This window comes from Rutidosis leptorrhynchoides, chromosome 4 (genome assembly GCF_046630445.1).
Source record: "Rutidosis leptorrhynchoides isolate AG116_Rl617_1_P2 chromosome 4, CSIRO_AGI_Rlap_v1, whole genome shotgun sequence".
NCBI classification, from domain to species: domain Eukaryota; kingdom Viridiplantae; phylum Streptophyta; class Magnoliopsida; order Asterales; family Asteraceae; genus Rutidosis; species Rutidosis leptorrhynchoides.
Window position 1 is genome coordinate 579081767 of NC_092336.1, and position 19815 is coordinate 579101581.

At 32.2% G+C, this 19815-nt stretch overlaps 2 protein-coding genes across 2 annotated transcripts; one reads left to right on the forward strand and one right to left on the reverse strand.

Annotated features, from left to right (window-relative positions):
• Positions 1-6980: 6980 nt before the first annotated feature.
• LOC139845476 (uncharacterized) lies at positions 6981-12240 on the forward strand. Its single transcript, XM_071835725.1, has 3 exons — positions 6981-9983; positions 10072-10455; positions 11516-12240. The coding sequence occupies exons 1-3, from the start codon at positions 7040-7042 to the stop codon at positions 11602-11604; spliced, it is 3417 nt and encodes a 1138-aa protein (XP_071691826.1). The 5' UTR covers positions 6981-7039; the 3' UTR covers positions 11605-12240.
• A 5242-nt stretch (positions 12241-17482) lies between these two features.
• Positions 17483-19092, reverse strand: LOC139845477 (serine/threonine-protein kinase WAG1-like). The gene has a single exon (XM_071835726.1). It carries the CDS (start codon positions 19055-19057, stop codon positions 17624-17626), a length of 1434 nt encoding a protein of 477 aa, XP_071691827.1. The 5' UTR covers positions 19058-19092; the 3' UTR covers positions 17483-17623.
• Between the last annotated feature and the right edge of the window lie 723 nt (positions 19093-19815).

Consider the following 19815-nt stretch of genomic DNA (forward strand, 5'->3'; position numbering starts at 1 on the left):
GATCACCTTACAAGATTGGAAGTGAGCTAGCAAACTTGAAAGTATTCTTGATTTTATGTAACTAGAACTTGTAGAATTTATGAAGAACACTTAGAACTTGAAGATAGAACTTGAGAGAGATCAATTAGATGAAGAAAACTGAAGAATGAAAGTGTTTGTTGGTGTTTTTGGTCGTTGGTGTATGGATTAGATATAAAGGATATGTAATTTTGTTTTCATGTAAATAAGTCATGAATGATTACTCATATTTTTGTAATTTTATGAGATATTTCATGCTAGTTGCCAAATGATGGTTCTCACATGTGTTAGGTGACTCACATGGGCTGCTAAGAGCTGATCATTGGAGTGTATATACCAATAGTACATACATCTAAAAGCTGTGTATTGTACGAGTACGAATACGGGTGCATACGAGTAGAATTGTTGATGAAACTGAACGAGGATGTAATTGTAAGCATTTTTGTTAAGTAGAAGTATTTTGATAAGTGTATTGAAGTCTTTCAAAAGTGTATAAATACATATTAAAACACTACATGTATATACATTTTAACTGAGTCGTTAAGTCATCGTTAGTCGTTACATGTAAGTGTTGTTTTGAAACCTTTAGGTTAACGATCTTGTTAAATGTTGTTAACCCAATGTTTATAATATCAAATAAGATTTTAAATTATTATATTATCATGATATTATCATGTATGAATATCTCTTAATATGATATATATACATTAAATGTCTTTACAACGATAATCGTTACATATATGTCTCGTTTAAAAATCATTAAGTTAGTAGTCTTGTTTTTACATATGTAGTTCATTGTTAATATACTTAATGATATGTTTACTTATCATAGTATCATGTTAACTATATATATATCCATATATATGTCATCATATAGTTTTTACAAGTTTTAACGTTCGTGAATCACCGGTCAACTTGGGTGATCAATTGTCTATATGAAACATATTTCAATTAATCAAGTCTTAACAAGTTTGATTGCTTAACATGTTGGAAACATTTAATCATGTAAATATCAATCTCAATTAATATATATAAACATGGAAAAGTTCGGGTCACTACATCGGACTAGTAGCTTACCGACTTGACTTACCGCAATAACTCGCCGGGGTTCATAATACTTTTCATGTCTTGAATTTGAAGAAATGTTTTGCTAAAGAAGATCTCACCATTCCATTAGATGAGATTACAATTAACGAAAAACTACAATTCATTGAAGAACCCGTCGAAATAATGGATAGTGAGGTTAAAAGACTTAAGCAAAACAAGATACCGATTGTTAAGGTTCGATGGAATGCTCGTAGAGGACCCGAGTTCACCTGGGAACGATAAGATCAGATGGAGAAGAAATACCCGCACTTATTTCCGGAAGATACGTCAACACCTCCAACTGCTTAAAATTTCGGGACGAAATTTATTTAACGGGTAGGTACTGTAGTGACCCGAAATTTTCCATGATTATATATTAATTGAAAACTATATTTGCATGATTAAATGTTTCCAACATGTTAAGCAATCAAACTTGTTAAGACTTGATTATTTGAAATGAGTTTCATGTAGACAATTGACCACCCAAGTTGACCGGCGATTCACGAACGTTAAAACTTGTAAAAACTATATGATGACATACATATGGATATATATATAGTTATCATGATATTATGATAAGTATGTACCTTATTAAGTATTTTAACAATGAGTTATATACATAAAAATGAGACTATTGAATTAAGAAACTTGAAAACGGTATATATAACGATTATCGTTATAACAACGTCTTACTAATTACATATGAATAATTTTAAGATATTGATACACTATATATAAATATGTTAAATGATAAGTAAACATATCATTAAGTATAATAACAATGAACTACATATGTAAAAATAAGACTACTAACTTAAGGATTTCGAAACGAGACATATATGTAACGATTATCGTTGTAACGACATTTAACTGTATATATATCATATTAAGATATATTAATACATCATTATATCATGATAATGTAATAATTTAACATCTCGTTAGATATAATAAACAATGTGTTAACAACATTTAACAAGATCGTTAACTTAAAGGTTTCAAAACAACATTTACATGTAACGACTAACGATGACTTAACGACTCAGTTAAAATGTATATACATGTAGTGTATTTAGATGTATTTGTACACTTTTGAAAGACTTCAAGACACATATCAAAGTAATTATACTTAACAAAAATGCTTACGATTACATCCTCATTCATTTTCATCAACAATTCTACTCGTATGCACTCGTATTTGTACTTGTACAATACACAGCTTCTAAATGTATTTACTATTAGTATATACACTCCAATGATCAGCTCTTAGCAGCCCATGTGAGTCACCTAACCATGTGAGAACTATCATTTAACATCTAGCATGACTTATGAGCAAGGAAACAAAAACAAGAACTCCTTTTAACCTCACTCACCTTCACCACTCACCACCTACTCCATTTCACTTCCAATTTTCTTCCCAATTCTCTCTCAAAACACACACACTCTTCCATGAACGTCTAAGTTACTATTTTTCCAGCAAAAATCATCAAATACAAGCTTTGGTTATTACCTATAATCATCATAAAAATAATTAATCAAGAACACATCAAGAACACTTCCAAGTTTACAAGTTTACTTTCAAGTTTCCCAATCCATTCCAAGCAATCATCTAAGATCAAGAAACCTTTGTTATTTACAGTAGGTTATCTTTCTAAATCAAGGTAATATTCATATTCAAGCTTTGATTCAATTTATATAACTATAACTATCTTAATTCGAGTAATAATCGTACTTGAACTTGTTTTTGTGTCATGATTCTATTTCAAGAACTTCCAAGCCATCAAAGATCCTTTGAAGCTCAAGTTATTTTTAATCATTTTCAGTAGGTTTACCTACTAAACTTGAGATAGTAATGATGTTCATAACATCATTCGATTCATATATATAAAACTACCTTATTCGAAGGTTTAAACTTGTAATCACTAGAACATAGTTTAGTTAATTCTAAACTTGTTCGCAAACAAAAGTTAATCCTTCTAACTTGACTTTTAAAATCAACTAAACACATGTTCTATATCTATATGATATGCTAACTTAATGATTTAAAACCTGAAAACACGAAAAACACCGTAAAACCGGATATACGCCGTCGTAGTAACACTGCGGGCTGTTTTGGGTTAGTTAATTAAAAACTATGATAAACTTTGATTTAAAAGTTGTTCTTCTGGGAAAATAAATTTTCTTATGAACATGAAACTATATCCAAAAATCATGGTTAAACTCAAAGTGGAAGTATGTTTTCCAAAATGGTCATCTAGACGTCGTTCTTTCGACTGAAATGACTACCTTTACAAAAATGACTTGTAACCTGTATTTCCGACTATAAATTTATACTTTTTCTGTTTAGATTCATAAACTTAAGTTCAATATGAAACCATAAATACTTGAATCACTCAAAACGGATTTAAAACGAAGAAGTTATGGGTAAAACAAGATTGGATATTTTTGCTTGTTGTAACTACGTGAAAATTGGTAACAAATCTATATTAATCATATCCTAGCTAACTCATATTGTATTATACATGTATTCTAATATATTATGTAATCTTGGGATACCATAGACACGTATGCAAATGTTTTGACATATCATATCGACCCATGTATATATATTATTTGGAACAACCATAGACACTCTATATGCAGTAATGTTGGAGTTAGCTATACAGGGTTGAGGTTGATTCCAAAAATATATATACCTTGAGTTGTGATCTAGCCTGAGATGTGTATACACTGGATCGTGGATTGATTCAAGATAATATATATCAATTTATTTCTGTACATCTAACTGTGGACAACTAGTTGTAGGTTACTAACGAGGACAACTGACTTAATAAACTTAAAACAGTAAAACGTATTAAAAATGTTGTAAATATATTTTGAACATACTTTGATATATATGTACATATTTGTTATAGGTTTGTGAATCGACCAGTGGCCAAGTCTTACTTTCCGACGAAGTAAAAATCTGTGAAAGTGAGTTATAGTCCCACTTTTAAAATCTATTATTTTTGGGATGAGAATACATGCAGTTTTATAAATGTTTTACAAAATAGACACAAGTGATCAAAATTACATTCTATGTTGAATTATCGAACCGAATATGCCCCTTTTTAGCTTGGTAGCCTAAGAATTGGTGTTTATTATAATTGCCACCAATTGACGCGAATCGTAAAGATAGATCTATTTGGCCCAACAAGCCTCATCCGAGTTACGGATGCTTTAGTACTTCGATTTATCATGTCCGATGAGAGTCCCGGAATGATGGGGATATTCTATATGCATCCTGTTAAGGTCGGTTACCAGGTGTTCATCATATGAATGATTTTTATGCAGATTGCATGTTGTTTATGAGAAATGGAAATATGAAATCTTGTGGTCTATTATTATGATTTGATAAATATGTAGGTTAAACCTATAACTCACCAACATTTTTGTTGACGTTTAAAGCATGTTTATTCTCAGGTGATTATTAAGAGCTTCCGCTGTTGCATGCTAATTTATGGACAAGAGTTGGAGTCAGCATGCTTGTATAATATTGTTTAAAAACTGCATTCGAAGACTTAAATTGATGTGTAATATTATTGTAAACCATTATGTAATAATCGTGTGAAAACGCTATATTTTAAATTATCATTATTTGATAATCGTCGTAATATTTTTAAACCTTTATCGGTAAAATAAAGGTTATTGTTTGTTTTAAAATCGAATGCAGTCTTTGAAAAACGTCTCATATAGAGGTCAAAACCTCGCAACGAAATCAATTAATATGGAACGTTTATAAATCGATATGAACGGGACATTTCACCCCAAGCCACTTGAAACCAACATCCGTTAACCAAACATTGTTGAAATTCCTAACTAAAACTAATACATAGTATAAACCATCGATAAGCTACCACTACAAACCACAAACTAAACTCAATCAAGGAATCACTCATAACTATTGCCAAGCAAAATCAAAAGCATAAACCTAACAATGCTTAAAAGAAACCATACAGAGTGCTTCATTCCATAACTAAAACACACAATCTACAACTATAAAGTAGGGACTGATCACTATTAATTACAAATATGATCAATCGTAGTTTAAACTCAACTAAGAGGAACTATGCGGTCACTGCATGTTCACGTCAACAATGCCTGCACATAATTCACACATAACTACGCGCTAAATGACACATAAGGATATATGTATGCGCCATCATGTATAGCGCATAGTGCGCGTAGCTCTAGGTGCATGTACATTAATTACGTTATATATATTGTATATTTGTAATAGTGAGTAATTAAATTAATGTTATTCGAAAAAATATGAAAAAAATCCACTAAACTCTCCATTTTGGATTGTAGTTGCATTTAGGCGTTTTTTTTATTTTTTTTTTGTTATTTTATTTTTAAAAAGCGAGAACTTAAGTATTTATATTGATTTGAACAAAGTTTTATTTTTAGGTTAGTTGATTAGGTATTTGTTGGTTAACCGTTATAATATGTGATTGGTAGATTTGGTTTAGCAGTTTAATTTATATCTTAATAATTGATGAAGTATTCTTTTAAACACTTCATTCTTTCAATGACTTGTTTTACTCTTCATCTTTTTAATTTTTTGTTTTTTGTCTACAAAAAACTAAATAAATAAAGTTACGTGTAGACACTAGTATATTAAACATAAATTCATTAAGAGTGATGAATTAGTAGATCATTAAAATTATTCTTACATTATTATATATGCTTTATGATGCATTGTATAACACTTTAATACAAATTTAGTAACTTATGAATAATACTATTTTATAGGAGTAACACTTTGATCACTACCCATTAATCGCACACGCCCATTTTTCATTACACGACTATTTTCCTTTTGTACTTTACGGGCAAATTTATAAAATTATGTAAAGATCTTTAAAAGTAGTTAAGATAGAGTATATATGTGATCTGATACGGAGTACTATGTTACTATGTTAGTTGAAAACAAGAATCCAAGGTACCAAAATTTCTAACACACGCACAATAGTCACATACTTACTGATGATCAGATGAATACATATAGATTCCAAGTCATGCTTCCACTATCACCAGTAATGCTAACAGTATATGAACTCAAATCATCAATTTTTCCATTTTCTCAGGCCCAGCTACAATACCGGAACCAAATTATAATCCCCCCCAACTTTCTCAAATGTCCTGTCTCTATCATTCATTTCCTCTATAATTCTAATTCTATGTACCATCACAATTTTCCACCAATTATTTAACCCACAAATATTCATCAGGAACCCAAAAAAATTATTATTATTATTAATTTTTTTTTTTTTTTTTTTTTTTTTTTTGTAGAGTATTGACTCCCTTTATTCATGTTTTCATCCACCAATGTCAATCACTGTCAATCACATTTTTCTTTTTGAAATGTATTTACTTGGTTTATAAATGTATTTTAATTTAATTCAACGTATACTCTCTTTCTACCTTATCTTTTTGATCGTATTGCTTGCCCATCTGTTCATTTATGTCATGTATCTACTCTTTTTGTGATGTAATTTAATTTAATTTTTGCTTGCACTTTTTAATCATTATTATTATTAAGATTAAAGATTATTAGTTGTGATTGAGCCTTTTTATTGAGGTAGAATTATGTTGCCCTCCAACTGTTTGTTTAAATGTCACAATGAGTTAAACCTTGTGGAACTAGCTTACTTCACTAATCTGTCTTAAGATAACAATTTCGCACCCTTTTTCCACTATGTTTATCTTCATTACCTTGTCTCTTTCGATCTTGAACCATACCACTCTATGGCTGTGGCACAGTAAACTTTTGATAGCTACATCTTTCACTTATATTACACTGTTTCCTTCCTCTTAAAACCAGACCTAAATTCCTCTGTTTCTTTACTTATTATATACTTTCTTCCTTTTTCTCATTGTTTGGTGTTCAAACATGAGGAAACTTGATCTTGATAAACACTTTTTGCCTATGATGATCCTTTTTGTTATGATATCAGTTGTACTTGTCGTTTCGATTAACGAAGAGGGTACTGTGCTTATGGAGTTCAAGCTGTCTCTTGCTGACCCAAGTCACAATCTTGATTCATGGAATCAATCTGATTTATTTCCTTGTAATTGGATTGGTGTTGGTTGTACCAATGATCATAAGGTAATATCTGTAAACCTTCATAGCCTTAATTTATCTGGCTCTTTATCACCAACCATTTGTAAGCTTTCATCTCTAACAGAATTAAACATTTCAAACAATTTCATTTCTGGTTTAATTCCTAAAGATTTAGCTTTCTGTAACCATTTGGAGGTTTTAGACCTGTGCACTAATAGGTTCCATGATGAATTCCCTACCCAAATTTCATTAATTTCCTCTCTTAAAGTGCTTTCCTTATGTGAAAACTATATTACTGGTGTGATTCCTGAGGATATAGGGAAATTGACATTATTAGAAGAGCTTGTTATTTATAGTAATAATCTCACTGGAATGATTCCCAAATCCATTGGCAGACTGAAACAACTTAGAATAATAAGGGCAGGTGTTAATTCGTTATCGGGTCCGATTCCTAGTGAGATTAGTGAATGTGAAAATTTGGAGGTTTTAGGGTTGGCACAGAATAAGTTAGAGGGACCATTTCCTAAAGAGCTACAAAAACTCAAGAATCTTACTAGTTTGGTCCTTTGGCAAAATCTGTTTTTTGGTCAGATTCCTCCTGAAATTGGGAATTTTACTAATTTGGAATTGCTTGCACTTCACGCAAACTCTTTTTCAGGTAGCATTCCAAACGAAATCGGTAAATTAGCACAACTCAAGAGGTTGTACTTGTATACCAACCAGTTAAATAATTCAATTCCACAAGAGTTAGGAAATTGCGTGAGCTTAGTCGAGATTGACCTTTCTGAAAATCGTTTGACTGGGATTATCCCGAAAACGTTGGGTCAGATCACAAACCTTCGTCTTCTTCATCTTTTTGAAAATCTGTTGGTGGGTGATATTCCAAACGAGCTTTCACAATTTAAAGAGCTTCGGAAACTTGACCTTTCAATAAATAATTTGACTGGAACAATTCCCTTGGGGTTTCAAAACCTTCCATTATTGGAAAGTTTTCAGCTTTTTGATAATCATCTTGAGGGAAGTATCCCTCCATTGATAGGAGCTAGTAGCAACCTCTCGGTTCTTGATATATCAATGAATAATCTTCATGGATTCATACCTCCATATATTTGCAAATCTCAGAAACTGATGTTTTTAAGCCTGGGATCAAATAAGTTGTCCGGCAACATTCCACGCGGTTTAAAATCGTGCAAATCTCTTATACAATTGATGTTAGGAGACAATATGCTTACAGGTAGCCTCCCTCTTGAATTTTCCAATCTTTATAATCTCTCCGCTCTTGAACTCCATCAAAACCGCTTCACGGGGCCTTTACCCCCGGAAATAGGTCATCTAAAGAACTTAAAAAGGCTTCATTTGTCTGATAATTACTTTTTTGGTCATATTCCTCCTGAAATTGGGACCATGGTTCAGCTTGTTACATTCAATGTCTCTTCTAATCGCCTGTTTGGAGACATTCCTAATGAGCTGATGAATTGTTTAAATCTACAAAGACTTGATCTTAGTAGAAACTGGTTTACTGGTCACGTTCCTTTTGAAATTGGTAATTTGGTAAATCTTGAATTGTTAAAGCTGTCCGATAACAGAATGAATGGACCCATACCGACTTCATTAGGGAAACTGGCACGTCTTACCGAATTGCAAATGGGTGGTAATTTTTTTTCAGGTAGTGTCCCTTTTGAACTGGGTCAACTCACTACTCTCCAAATATCACTCAATATCAGTCATAACGAGCTTTCTGGACCGATACCGCAAAATCTTGGAAACTTGTTGATGTTGGAATCACTTTATTTGAATGATAATCTACTTGTTGGTGAGATTCCTGCTTCGATCGGGCAGTTAGTGAGCCTTTTGGTTTGTAATCTTTCTAACAATGAATTGTTTGGGGCGGTTCCAAACACTCCCGTTTTTAGAAAGATGAATTCAAGCAACTTTGCAGGTAATAAAGGCTTATGCGTTTCAGATTTAAACCAAAATCACTGTTTGCCACGTTCGATCCAACTTTCCAAACATTCTGGATGGTTGCACGATGGCTTCTCTAAAGATAAATTAGTGAGCATTGTATCAGGTATTATCGGGTTCATCTCTCTGATTTTCACAATAGTTATTTTTTTGGCTATAAAGAATCGAAAACCTGTATGTGTGCCAATTGAAGAAGAAGAACAAGGTAAACTTGATGTTGTGGACAATTACTACTTTCCAAAAGCCGGGTTCAAATATCAAGATCTTGTTGAAGCAACTCATAATTTTTCAGATGATGTTGTGATTGGGAAAGGAGCATGCGGGGTGGTCTACAAGGCGGTGATGGGTAACGGTGAGGTGGTGGCCGTGAAACGATTGAAATCTGGTGGTGGTGGTGGTGCCGCCATAGTTGACCGTAGCTTCCTTGCTGAAATTTCAACTCTTGGAAATATCCGTCACAAGAATATAGTCAAACTTTACGGATATTGCTATCACCAGGAATCAAATCTTTTATTATACGAGTATATGGAAAACGGGAGTTTAGGAGAGTTACTTCATGGTAACAAGAACGCTCGTTTTCTTGATTGGAATGATAGATATAATATCGCACGTGGTGCAGCTGAAGGTTTATGTTATCTTCACAACGATTGTAGACCACGCATTATTCATCTGGATATAAAATCAAACAACATATTATTGGACAAAATGCTTCAGCCTCATGTTGGAGATTTCGGTTTAGCAAAGCTTATGGACAACACATATTCAAAATCCATGTCAGCTGTTGCTGGTTCATATGGCTACATTGCTCCCGGTAAACGTTTTATCACTATTATCCAATACAATTTCTTTCTCATAAATTTTTTTAATTACTAAGCGTTTCTTAAATTTTTGATTTTCAGAATATGCGTATACGATGAAAGTAACAGAAAAGTGTGATATCTACAGTTTTGGAGTTGTTATGTTGGAGCTTGTTACTGGGAGGCCGCCGGTTCAACCTCCTGATCAGGGAGGGGATCTTGTGACATGTGTCAGAAAATCGGTTCACGGAATGATTCCAGTTTCTAATTTATTTGACAAAAGGTTAGATTTGAGTTGTAAAAAGACAACAGATGAGATGTCTTTGTTTTTGAGGATCGCCTTGTTTTGCACGAGTCCGTCGCCACTAAATCGGCCTACAATGCGAGAAGTCATAGCAATGATAATTGACTCCAGGGAAGCGAAAATCAGTTCACTTTCATCTCCGTCATCAGAAACTCCTCTAGATGATTCTGAATCTTGCAAAGGTTGTAGAATTATCTATTTTTATTTATACATTTAAAATATGGGCTGATTGCATGAAAAGTAATCTGATTTCTGTACTGGGTAACCAACTTAGCTTGGGGGAAGATAAAACCTTAAAAGGTCTCCAAAACCTTAAATTGGGGAATGAATAAGATAGCCCTTTCATTAGGCACCAGGCACCATGTCAAAAAGCAAAGTCAACATGGTCAAAGTGCCAATGTTGTAAACGGTGGCCGTCTAGGCGAATTAGTCGGCCGACTAGTCAGTTTGGTGGCTAGCCCGCCCTTTTCGTTCAAAAAAGTCTAATTAGTCGGTCAACGCTAAAAAGTTAGGTCAAAGTCAGTCAAAGATGGCTGAGTCTTTCTAAGTGGGTCGTAGTCAAGGTTGGTCAAAGTTAGGCCAAAATTTTAGTATGTATTTATACTCGGATTTTGTGTCCTATACGTATGTTCGAAATATTTATCTTTGATATATTTGTGTGTAATATATACATGTTTACTATATATATTACTAAAAGTCAACGTTAGTCCTGACTCGACTGACTATTCGTTTTAAAGTCCCGACCGACTTTTCTCCGTCTCGCGAGTTTTCCAACCTTATAAAGTACCGACACATCAAATGCCTTGTCATCACTGTGACTGGGCTGCAATTACTATAAATTGACAGTTTTGAAAGTTGGTTATCTTATATATAATTTTCATTTGCCCTCAAGTTGTTTACACTAATAAAAGAATTTTTTGGGCTTGTTTACCTTCGACTTAATGATATGTTTCTGTACAACTCTTGATTCAGTAAGTAAAATTGTTATTTCTTCACTTAATCTATCACTTAATTTAAAAATTGGTCTGTTTCTAGGAGACATAGAATCAGAAACCCCTTTCCCATTAAGAGACAAATGAAAACAAGCTTGTTACAGAAATAAGTAAACAACACCAAGGTTTAATAGTACCTTATTGTGCAATTACTTCATTTAACTCATCTTTATTCCCTAAAGAGTCTTGTGCTAGAGTTCAAAAGTGCTTGTGCAATTAAAACTAATATTAATCTTGAACTGATTTGCAGATTATGTGGAGGCAGCAGAACTCAGTACTAGTCCTTGGCTTACTAGGTCTTCCTCTTCTTTGTATCACTTAGATCCTCCTAGTAAATAATGGTATCCCTCATTCTTTTTGTACAAAAAAGCGAAAGGAATTATACTTAACCAATAACCATATTTAGTATTTAGTATCTAGTCTTGTATCTAGTTATATAAGTTGAAACATTTAATTTACGAATTTTACTTAGGTGCCCCTTCTATGGCATAACAATAGATTACTACGTAGTATAATTGATGCATAAATTATTTAGATGACTTTGAATTCAAGTTTAGAATTTGTTCTGGTTGTCGATCGTAACTTGTATACCAACACCAATGATCAAGTTCAAAACTTTCGTTTCGGATTGTATCTAAATTGAAGTTTAAATACTTTGTATACTATTTGGTGAAGTTTTATTCGATTGAATGTAAATGTTAAGACATGTAGGTTGGACAGGTTGTATGATAATCATTGAAGAAGACTTATTCTAATGTACAATTCAAGTACCAGACTTTGAATTAAAGCTCACTCCGTTCTGTCTTTTGTGGGAATTATAAACCCCATTAATAATTAATAATGTTTGAATTTTGATCGTATATTTATTAATTTGTTTGGTATAATTTGTTGAATTCTAATTTATGGGTGAGTGTGATGAACTTGGTGGTTGTGCTCGAGGAGGAATTATATGGCAAAAGGACATTAGTTGGTGCATAGTGAGTTGCACCTTGACATCTTCAGCATTTTGTTATTAGGTAATAATAAGTACAATAATTTGAGAGTTTGGCTCATTTTATTAATTTTTAATTCCATATTCTTCTTCTCCAGTCTTCTTGTTTCCTCGTATCCAGGATCAAGATGCTACTTTACCATGTTTATCAACTTGCCCTTTAGGAAGAAAATAATTATAATTAATTACATTATATTTAACTAACCCATGTAAATGTGGGAGCAAATTGTAGTTTTTGATTAATCACCAAAATGCACATGAAAGATCGTGCTTGGAAGTAATTATGCATCTATTATTTTCTCGAATGTGCCTCTCCTCAAAATGCAGATCTGACATCCTTAATCATTACTTATTAGTGGTATAATATTCTAAAATCAATGTAGAATATACGCGTATTAATTTAAGCTTTTATTTATATTTTTCAACTTCACCTCATAACATAACGAACAATATATATTTATTACTTTGACTAATAATGAACCACTAAAAAACATTATACTTTGACAATAAGGTTTTCAAGTAAAAAAAAAGAGATTCCTATTCCTATACTATTTATTAGACAAAAATAATAAATAGTATTAGGGGCTTTTTCGTTTTTTTTTTACCTTTTTTCCCCTTTCTTTTAACTAACACCACAAATGCTCCTCACACTTTATTCAAAAATTAAAATCGACCCTCAAAATAGGGGGTTAAAATGTCAAATCAAATTTTTTATAAAATATCTTAAACAAACTCCACTCAAATATTCAACGGGTTATATCTTCTCGTTCGCAACGAGTTAAATTTTTCCGACACCATCGTTAAACTCGAAATAATTTTACGAACACAATGTCACTAACTATACGCAAAACGGAAACTTTTTAAAAAACGCTAAATATTAGGGTACTTTTCATATATGTTGATTTTTCACTCGCAGGCTCCGTAACTAAACACAATAAAATACATTAAAAACCGAACCCCCGGCGCGAAGCGAGGGTTCGAAAACTAGTTATATGTCTATTGATCATCTAAGTTTATTAATAATATATATATATATGTGTATATATATATACATATATATGTATATATATATATATACATATATATGTATATATATACATATATATGTATATAATATATATGTATATATATATATATATATATTTATATTATAGGCTATTCATATTTACAAATATTTTCGTAGATTATTTAAATTCATATGTTATTCTATGTATATTAAACCGCTTAAAAACTTATCGAAAAATTGTATAAAAAATAGTTATGTATTTCTTAATTAACATGTATTTCTTTGTATTAATAAAATTTTTTATGGTTTTTGAAATGTCCCGTTCATATCGATTATAAACGTTCCATATTAATTGATTTCGTTGCGAGGTTTTGACCTCTATATGAGACGTTTTTCAAAGACTGCATTCGATTTTAAAACAAACCATAATCTTTATTTTATTGATAAAGGTTTAAAAATATTACGACGATTATCAAACAATGATAATCTAAAATATAGCGTTTTCACACGATTATTACATAATGGTTTACAATAATATTACACATCAATTTAAGTCTTCGAATGCAGTTTTTAAACAATATTATACAAGCATGCTGACTCCAACTCTTGTCCATAAATCAGCATGCAACAGTGGAAGTTCTTAATAATCACCTGAGAATAAACATGCTTTAAACGTCAACAAAAATGTTGGTGAGTTATAGGTTTAATCTATATATTTATCAAATCATAATAATAGACCACAAGATTTTCATTTTCATTTTTCAATAGCATGCAATCTGCATAAAAATCATTCATATGGTGAACACCTGGTAACCGACATTAACAAGATGCATATAGAATATCCCCATCATTCCGGGACACCCATCGGACATGATAAACTCGAAGTACTAAAGCATTCCAAATTCCAGAATGGGGGTTGTTAGTTCCCATAGATCTACCTTTAGGATTCGCGTCAATTAGGGGCCAGTTCCCTAATTCTTAGGCTACCAAGCTAAAAGGGGCATATTCGATTTCGATCATTCAACCATAAAATGTAGTTTCACGTACTTGTGTCTATTTTGTAAAACATTTATAAAACTGCATGTATTCTCATCCCAAAAATATTAGATTTTAAAAGTGGGACTATAACTCACTTTCACAGATTTTTACTTTGCCGAAAATAAGACTTGGCCACTGGTCGATTCACGAACCTATAACAAAAATGTACATATATATCAAAGTATGTTCAAAATATATTTACAATATTTTTATTACGTTTTAATGATTTGAGTTTGTTAAGTCAACAGTACTCGTTAGTAACCTACAACTAGTTGTCCACAGTTAGATGTACAGAAATAAAGCAATATATATTATCTCGAATCAATCCACGACCCAGTGTCTACAAGTCTCAGACTCGATCACAACTCAAAGTATATATATTATTTTGGAATCAACCTCAACCCTGTATAGCTAACTCAAGCATTACTGCATATAGAGTGTCTATGGTTGTTCCGAAATATATATAGATGAGTCGATATGATATGTCAAAACATTGTATTCGTGTCTATGGTATCCCAAGATTACATAATATATGCTAGAATACATGTATAATATAATATAAGTTAGTTAAGTTATGGTTAGTCTATATTTGTTACAAAATTTTCGTAGCTAAAACTAGCAAATTTATCCAATTTTGTTTTACCCGTCATTTCTTCGTTTCAAATCCGTTTTGAGTGATTTAAGTTGCTATGGTTTCATAATGAACTGAAATTTATGAAACTAAACAGAAAAAGTATAAGTTTATAGTCGGAAATACAGGTTACACGTCATTTTTTAAAGAGGTAGTCATTTCCGTCGAAAAAACGACATCTTGATGACCATATTGAAAAACATACTTCAACTTTGTGTTTAACCATGATATTTGGATATAGTATCATATTCATATGAAATATTATTTTTCCAGAAAACAAACTTCCAATTCAAAGATTAAGATAGTTTTTATTTTTCTAACCCAAAACAGCCCCCGGTTTCACTACGACGGTGTATGTCCGGTTTTACGGTATTTTTTGTGTTTCCAGGTTTTAAATAATTAAGTTAGCATATCATATAGATATAGAACATGTGTTTAGTTGATTTTAAAAGTCAAGTTAGAAGGATTAACTTTGTTTGCGAACAAGTTTAGAATTAACTAAACTATGTTCTAGTGATTACATGTTCAAATCTTCGAATAAGATAGTTTTATATATATGAATCGAATGATGTTATGAACATCATTACTACCTCAAGTGTAGTAGGTAAACATACTGAAAATGATGAAAAATAAACTTGAGCTTCAAAGGATCTTCGATGGCTTGAAAGTTCTTGAAGTAGAATCATGACACGAAAACAAGTTCAAGTAAGATTAATACTTGAATTAAGATAGTTATGTTTATAGAAATTGAACCAAAGCTTGAATATGATTCTTACCTTTGATTTAGAATGAAAACCTACTGAGATTAACAAAAGTTTCTTGATCTTGGATGATTACTTGAAATGGATTTGAAAGCTTGGAAGTAATCTAGCAAGTTTGAAAGATTTATTGAAGTGTTCTTGAATGGTTGTTTTTATGATGATTAAAGCTTGTAATTGAAGATAAAAGATGGTGAAAATGCTTGGAGATGATCAAGTATGATGTTAGGAGTATTTTGAGAGAGAATTTGGAGTGTAAGTATGAAAAAATAGAATGGAAAAATGAGGTGAAATCATAAAAACGTTTTTACTCATTATAAAGAAAGAAAAGATTCTTAAGTTTGTTTTCTTGCTAAATAATTCATGCTAGTTGACAAATGGTTGGTTCCACATGTTCCTTAATCATTTAAGGCTGCTAAGGAGCAGATTTTTATGTGTATATACCAATAGTGTGTACATCTAGGAGCTGGGTATTGTACGAGTACGAATACGGTTGCATATGAGTAGAATTGTTGATGAAAATGAATGAGGATGTAATTGTAAGCATTTTTGTTAAGTAGAAGTACTTTGATATGTGTCTTGAAGTCTTTCAAAAGTGTACTAATACATCTAAATACACTACATGTATATACATTTTAACTGAGTCGTTAAGTCATCGTTAGTCGTTATATGCAAGTGTTGTTTTGAAACCTTTAAGTTAACGATCTTGTTAAATATAATTAATTCATTGTTATTATACTTAAATGAGATGTTAAATTGTTATGTTAACATGATAACATGGTGTATGAATATATCTTAACATCATATATATATATATATATATATATATATATATATATTAAAATACTATTACAACGATAATCGTTACATATATATATATATATATATATATATATATATATATATATATATATATATATATATATATATATATATATATATATATATATATTGTTTCGAAATCCTTAAATTAGTAGTCTCATCTTACTTGTATAGTTCATTGTTAATACACTCAATGATATACTTAATTATCATTTTATCATGTTAAATATATTATATCAATATCTGAATACAATACATATGTATTTAGTAAGACGTCGTTATAACGATAATCGTTATGTATATCGTTTCGAGCTTCATAATTCAATATTCTCATTTTTTATGTATATCACACATTGTTAATATACTTAGTGAGATACTTACTTATCATAATCTCATGTTAACCATATATATGTCCATATATATATATCATCATGTCGTTTTTACAAGTTTTAACGTTCGTGAATCGCTGGTCAACTTGGGTGGTCAATTGTCTACATGAAACTCATTTCAAATAATCAAATCTTAACAAGTTTGATTGCTTAACATGTTGGAAACATTTAATCATGCAAATATAGTTTTCATTTAATATATAATCATGGAATAATCATGGAAAAGTTCGGGTCACTACAGTTTTTGCTAAATACAGATATTTACATCTTTTTTAATTTTGCGGCAAGTTTTTAATCAAATTTTATATGTATGAAAAAACATCTCCAGAGGTTGGTGGCCTGCTTAAAATTTTATAGTTTTCAAGGTTTCCTCCCGGGCAGCGATGGAGGCAGGGTTATTATCGCTGCATCGGCATAGTCGAAACGGTAGATGATCGCAACAGGTGGTAAAGTCCCCCTAGGGTGATCTCAATCGCTGTTCAAAAAAAAAAAAATACTTTTAAATAACTTTTAAAGATGTATAATGCCTAAATTTAAAATGTTCGCATCAAATTTAGTTCCAATTAAACAAAACCATCGGAAATACAATGCTGAACAACTTTCTTTTTACAATACTACTACCCTTTTTCTAAATATTAAAACAACTAACAGGTTACTTAAAACCTTCAATAACATTAAAAAAAAAAAAAGTTACAACAACCCCTCATCTTCAAACTATCTAAATCAAACCACGTTTTTCCTATAACAGTAATAATTTTGGTTCAAATTCAAGTTTCTTTTTGACCCCTTACTTTTCAACAATAAACAACTTAGCCCCTTCCAAATCCAACGCCGTCTCTTCGATGGTGTACTCACCTGACTCGCGTGTGCTTTACTACTTTTCACCGTCACCCCCCGGAGCTCCGGCGGGTTATACGTTCGGATCAACGGCCACTTAATCCCATCGAAAAACGGGTGCCGCTTAATATCAGTTGCTCCTCTTGCACACCCTAATCTCTCCCCACAATCCTTCACCAACAATTGTTTTATCAAATCATTCGCCTCAATGATCCCTGGTTCGGATTCAATTTCTTCATCGAACGTTACATCTTTACTCGACGTGATATTTCGCAACGTAGACTCTTTACTGGATCCACGAAACGGCGTTTTACCGTACAATAACTCGTAAACTAACACACCAAACGCCCACCAATCAACACCGTTACCGTGTCCACTCCCGTTAACTAACTCTGGTGCCAAATATTCATGTGTCCCCACACATGATCTCGAAAAAGCAGACGTAGGTTCAGCAACAAACTCCGTAACCGTTTCTTGTTGTTCACGTCTAATTCTGTTGTAACAACCGTAACGGCTTTTACCTTTTGCTGTTCGTTTTATCATTTCCGTTCTGTTATCTAGTTTTGGTGCCACGTCAGCATTGAAACATAAATCAAAATCTGATAACATTATATGACCGTCTTCACGGATCAATATATTCTCCGGTTTTAAATCTCGGTACACGATTCCTATCGAATGAAGGTATTCGAGTGCTACTAAAACCTCGGCTGCGAAGAAACGAACTGAGTTGACCGGTAACCGGTATTTCGGTTGCTTGCGAAGCAAGGAATGTAAATCGCCATTGGGACAAAAATCGATTAGGAAACAAATGTAGTGAGAAACTTCTAGATGCGCGTATAAAGTGGGAAGAAATGGGTGATCGAGTGAGGAGAGTATTTTACCCTCTGTTTGTACATGTGATAATTTTTTGGAAGATAGTGAATTTTTATCAACGACTTTGATAGCGAAATTTGCGTGTTCGTAGTCGCGAAGACGACAAAGGAACACGCGACCGAGGTTGCCGGAACCGACAAGGCGGATAAGTTTAAGGTGGCGAAGGTGAAGGTAACCGTCAGAGGAGAGATTGGCAGCCGCTTTGATGGCTGACCAATTGGGATCTGATTGACGGTGAGGGCGGGGATTAGGGTTAGTGACGGTTGTTGAAAAGGTTGATTCTGAGAGGGATGAAAGACGAGTCGACTCGTTGAAGCTTAAACATAAGCTAGAACGAGCGAGACTTGAACGAGCACTGGATGAGGCGATTGTGGTTGGGGTGCAACTGGTGAAACTCAGGTCAAGATCGGAGTCTTGCCGGAATAGGATGCGGTGATCTTCCTCCATTAGATTCTTTTGTCCGAGTTTTTTTTTTTTTTTTTTTTTTTTTTTTTTTAAAGAAAATAAGCGTTTGATTCAGAGTATGGGATTGAAGTGTTGAGGGTGGTTTTATAATTATATAAGAGAAGGGTAGTAGTGGGGCATGTGTAATTTAATGACATTAACGTGTTTGGTTGACCCAAAATGTGACTAGATAGAATGGGGTGGTAGGTTTTCGTTTGACTAAAGTTTTATGAAGGGGGGGTTTTTAATGTTTAATGGTTAAAAAATAAGAGTATCTGCCTTTTCACATTGGGACTAGTATGTGTGGGAGTTTAGTTGGATTTTGACTACCGGTTAATGACTTGAATTACCATATGGGCATTTTTGAGTAAATCATGTTTTTCTAAAAAAACTGATCTCCTATGTCACCAAATTTTATTCTTATATCATCAAAAAAGATGTATTATTATCACAAAATTAAAATATGTAGTATTAATTGAGTGGCGAAATCATTATATTAGGGATCGAGTACATGATTAAGTTTTTTTTTAAGATATACAAATACACATATATCATCATCTAAATTGATTTATAATAAGCATGATATTTATTAATTTGAATTATTTTTATGTTCAGATTTATCTGAGTTATCATCTTTTTAGTCATATATGTCTCATACGTATTCCGATTTAATTGATTTAAATTTAGAAACGCTCGTAACTCTAAAAACGACAAATTTTTTATATTTTATTGGGGATGACAGGCACCTCCATGCCCTTCGG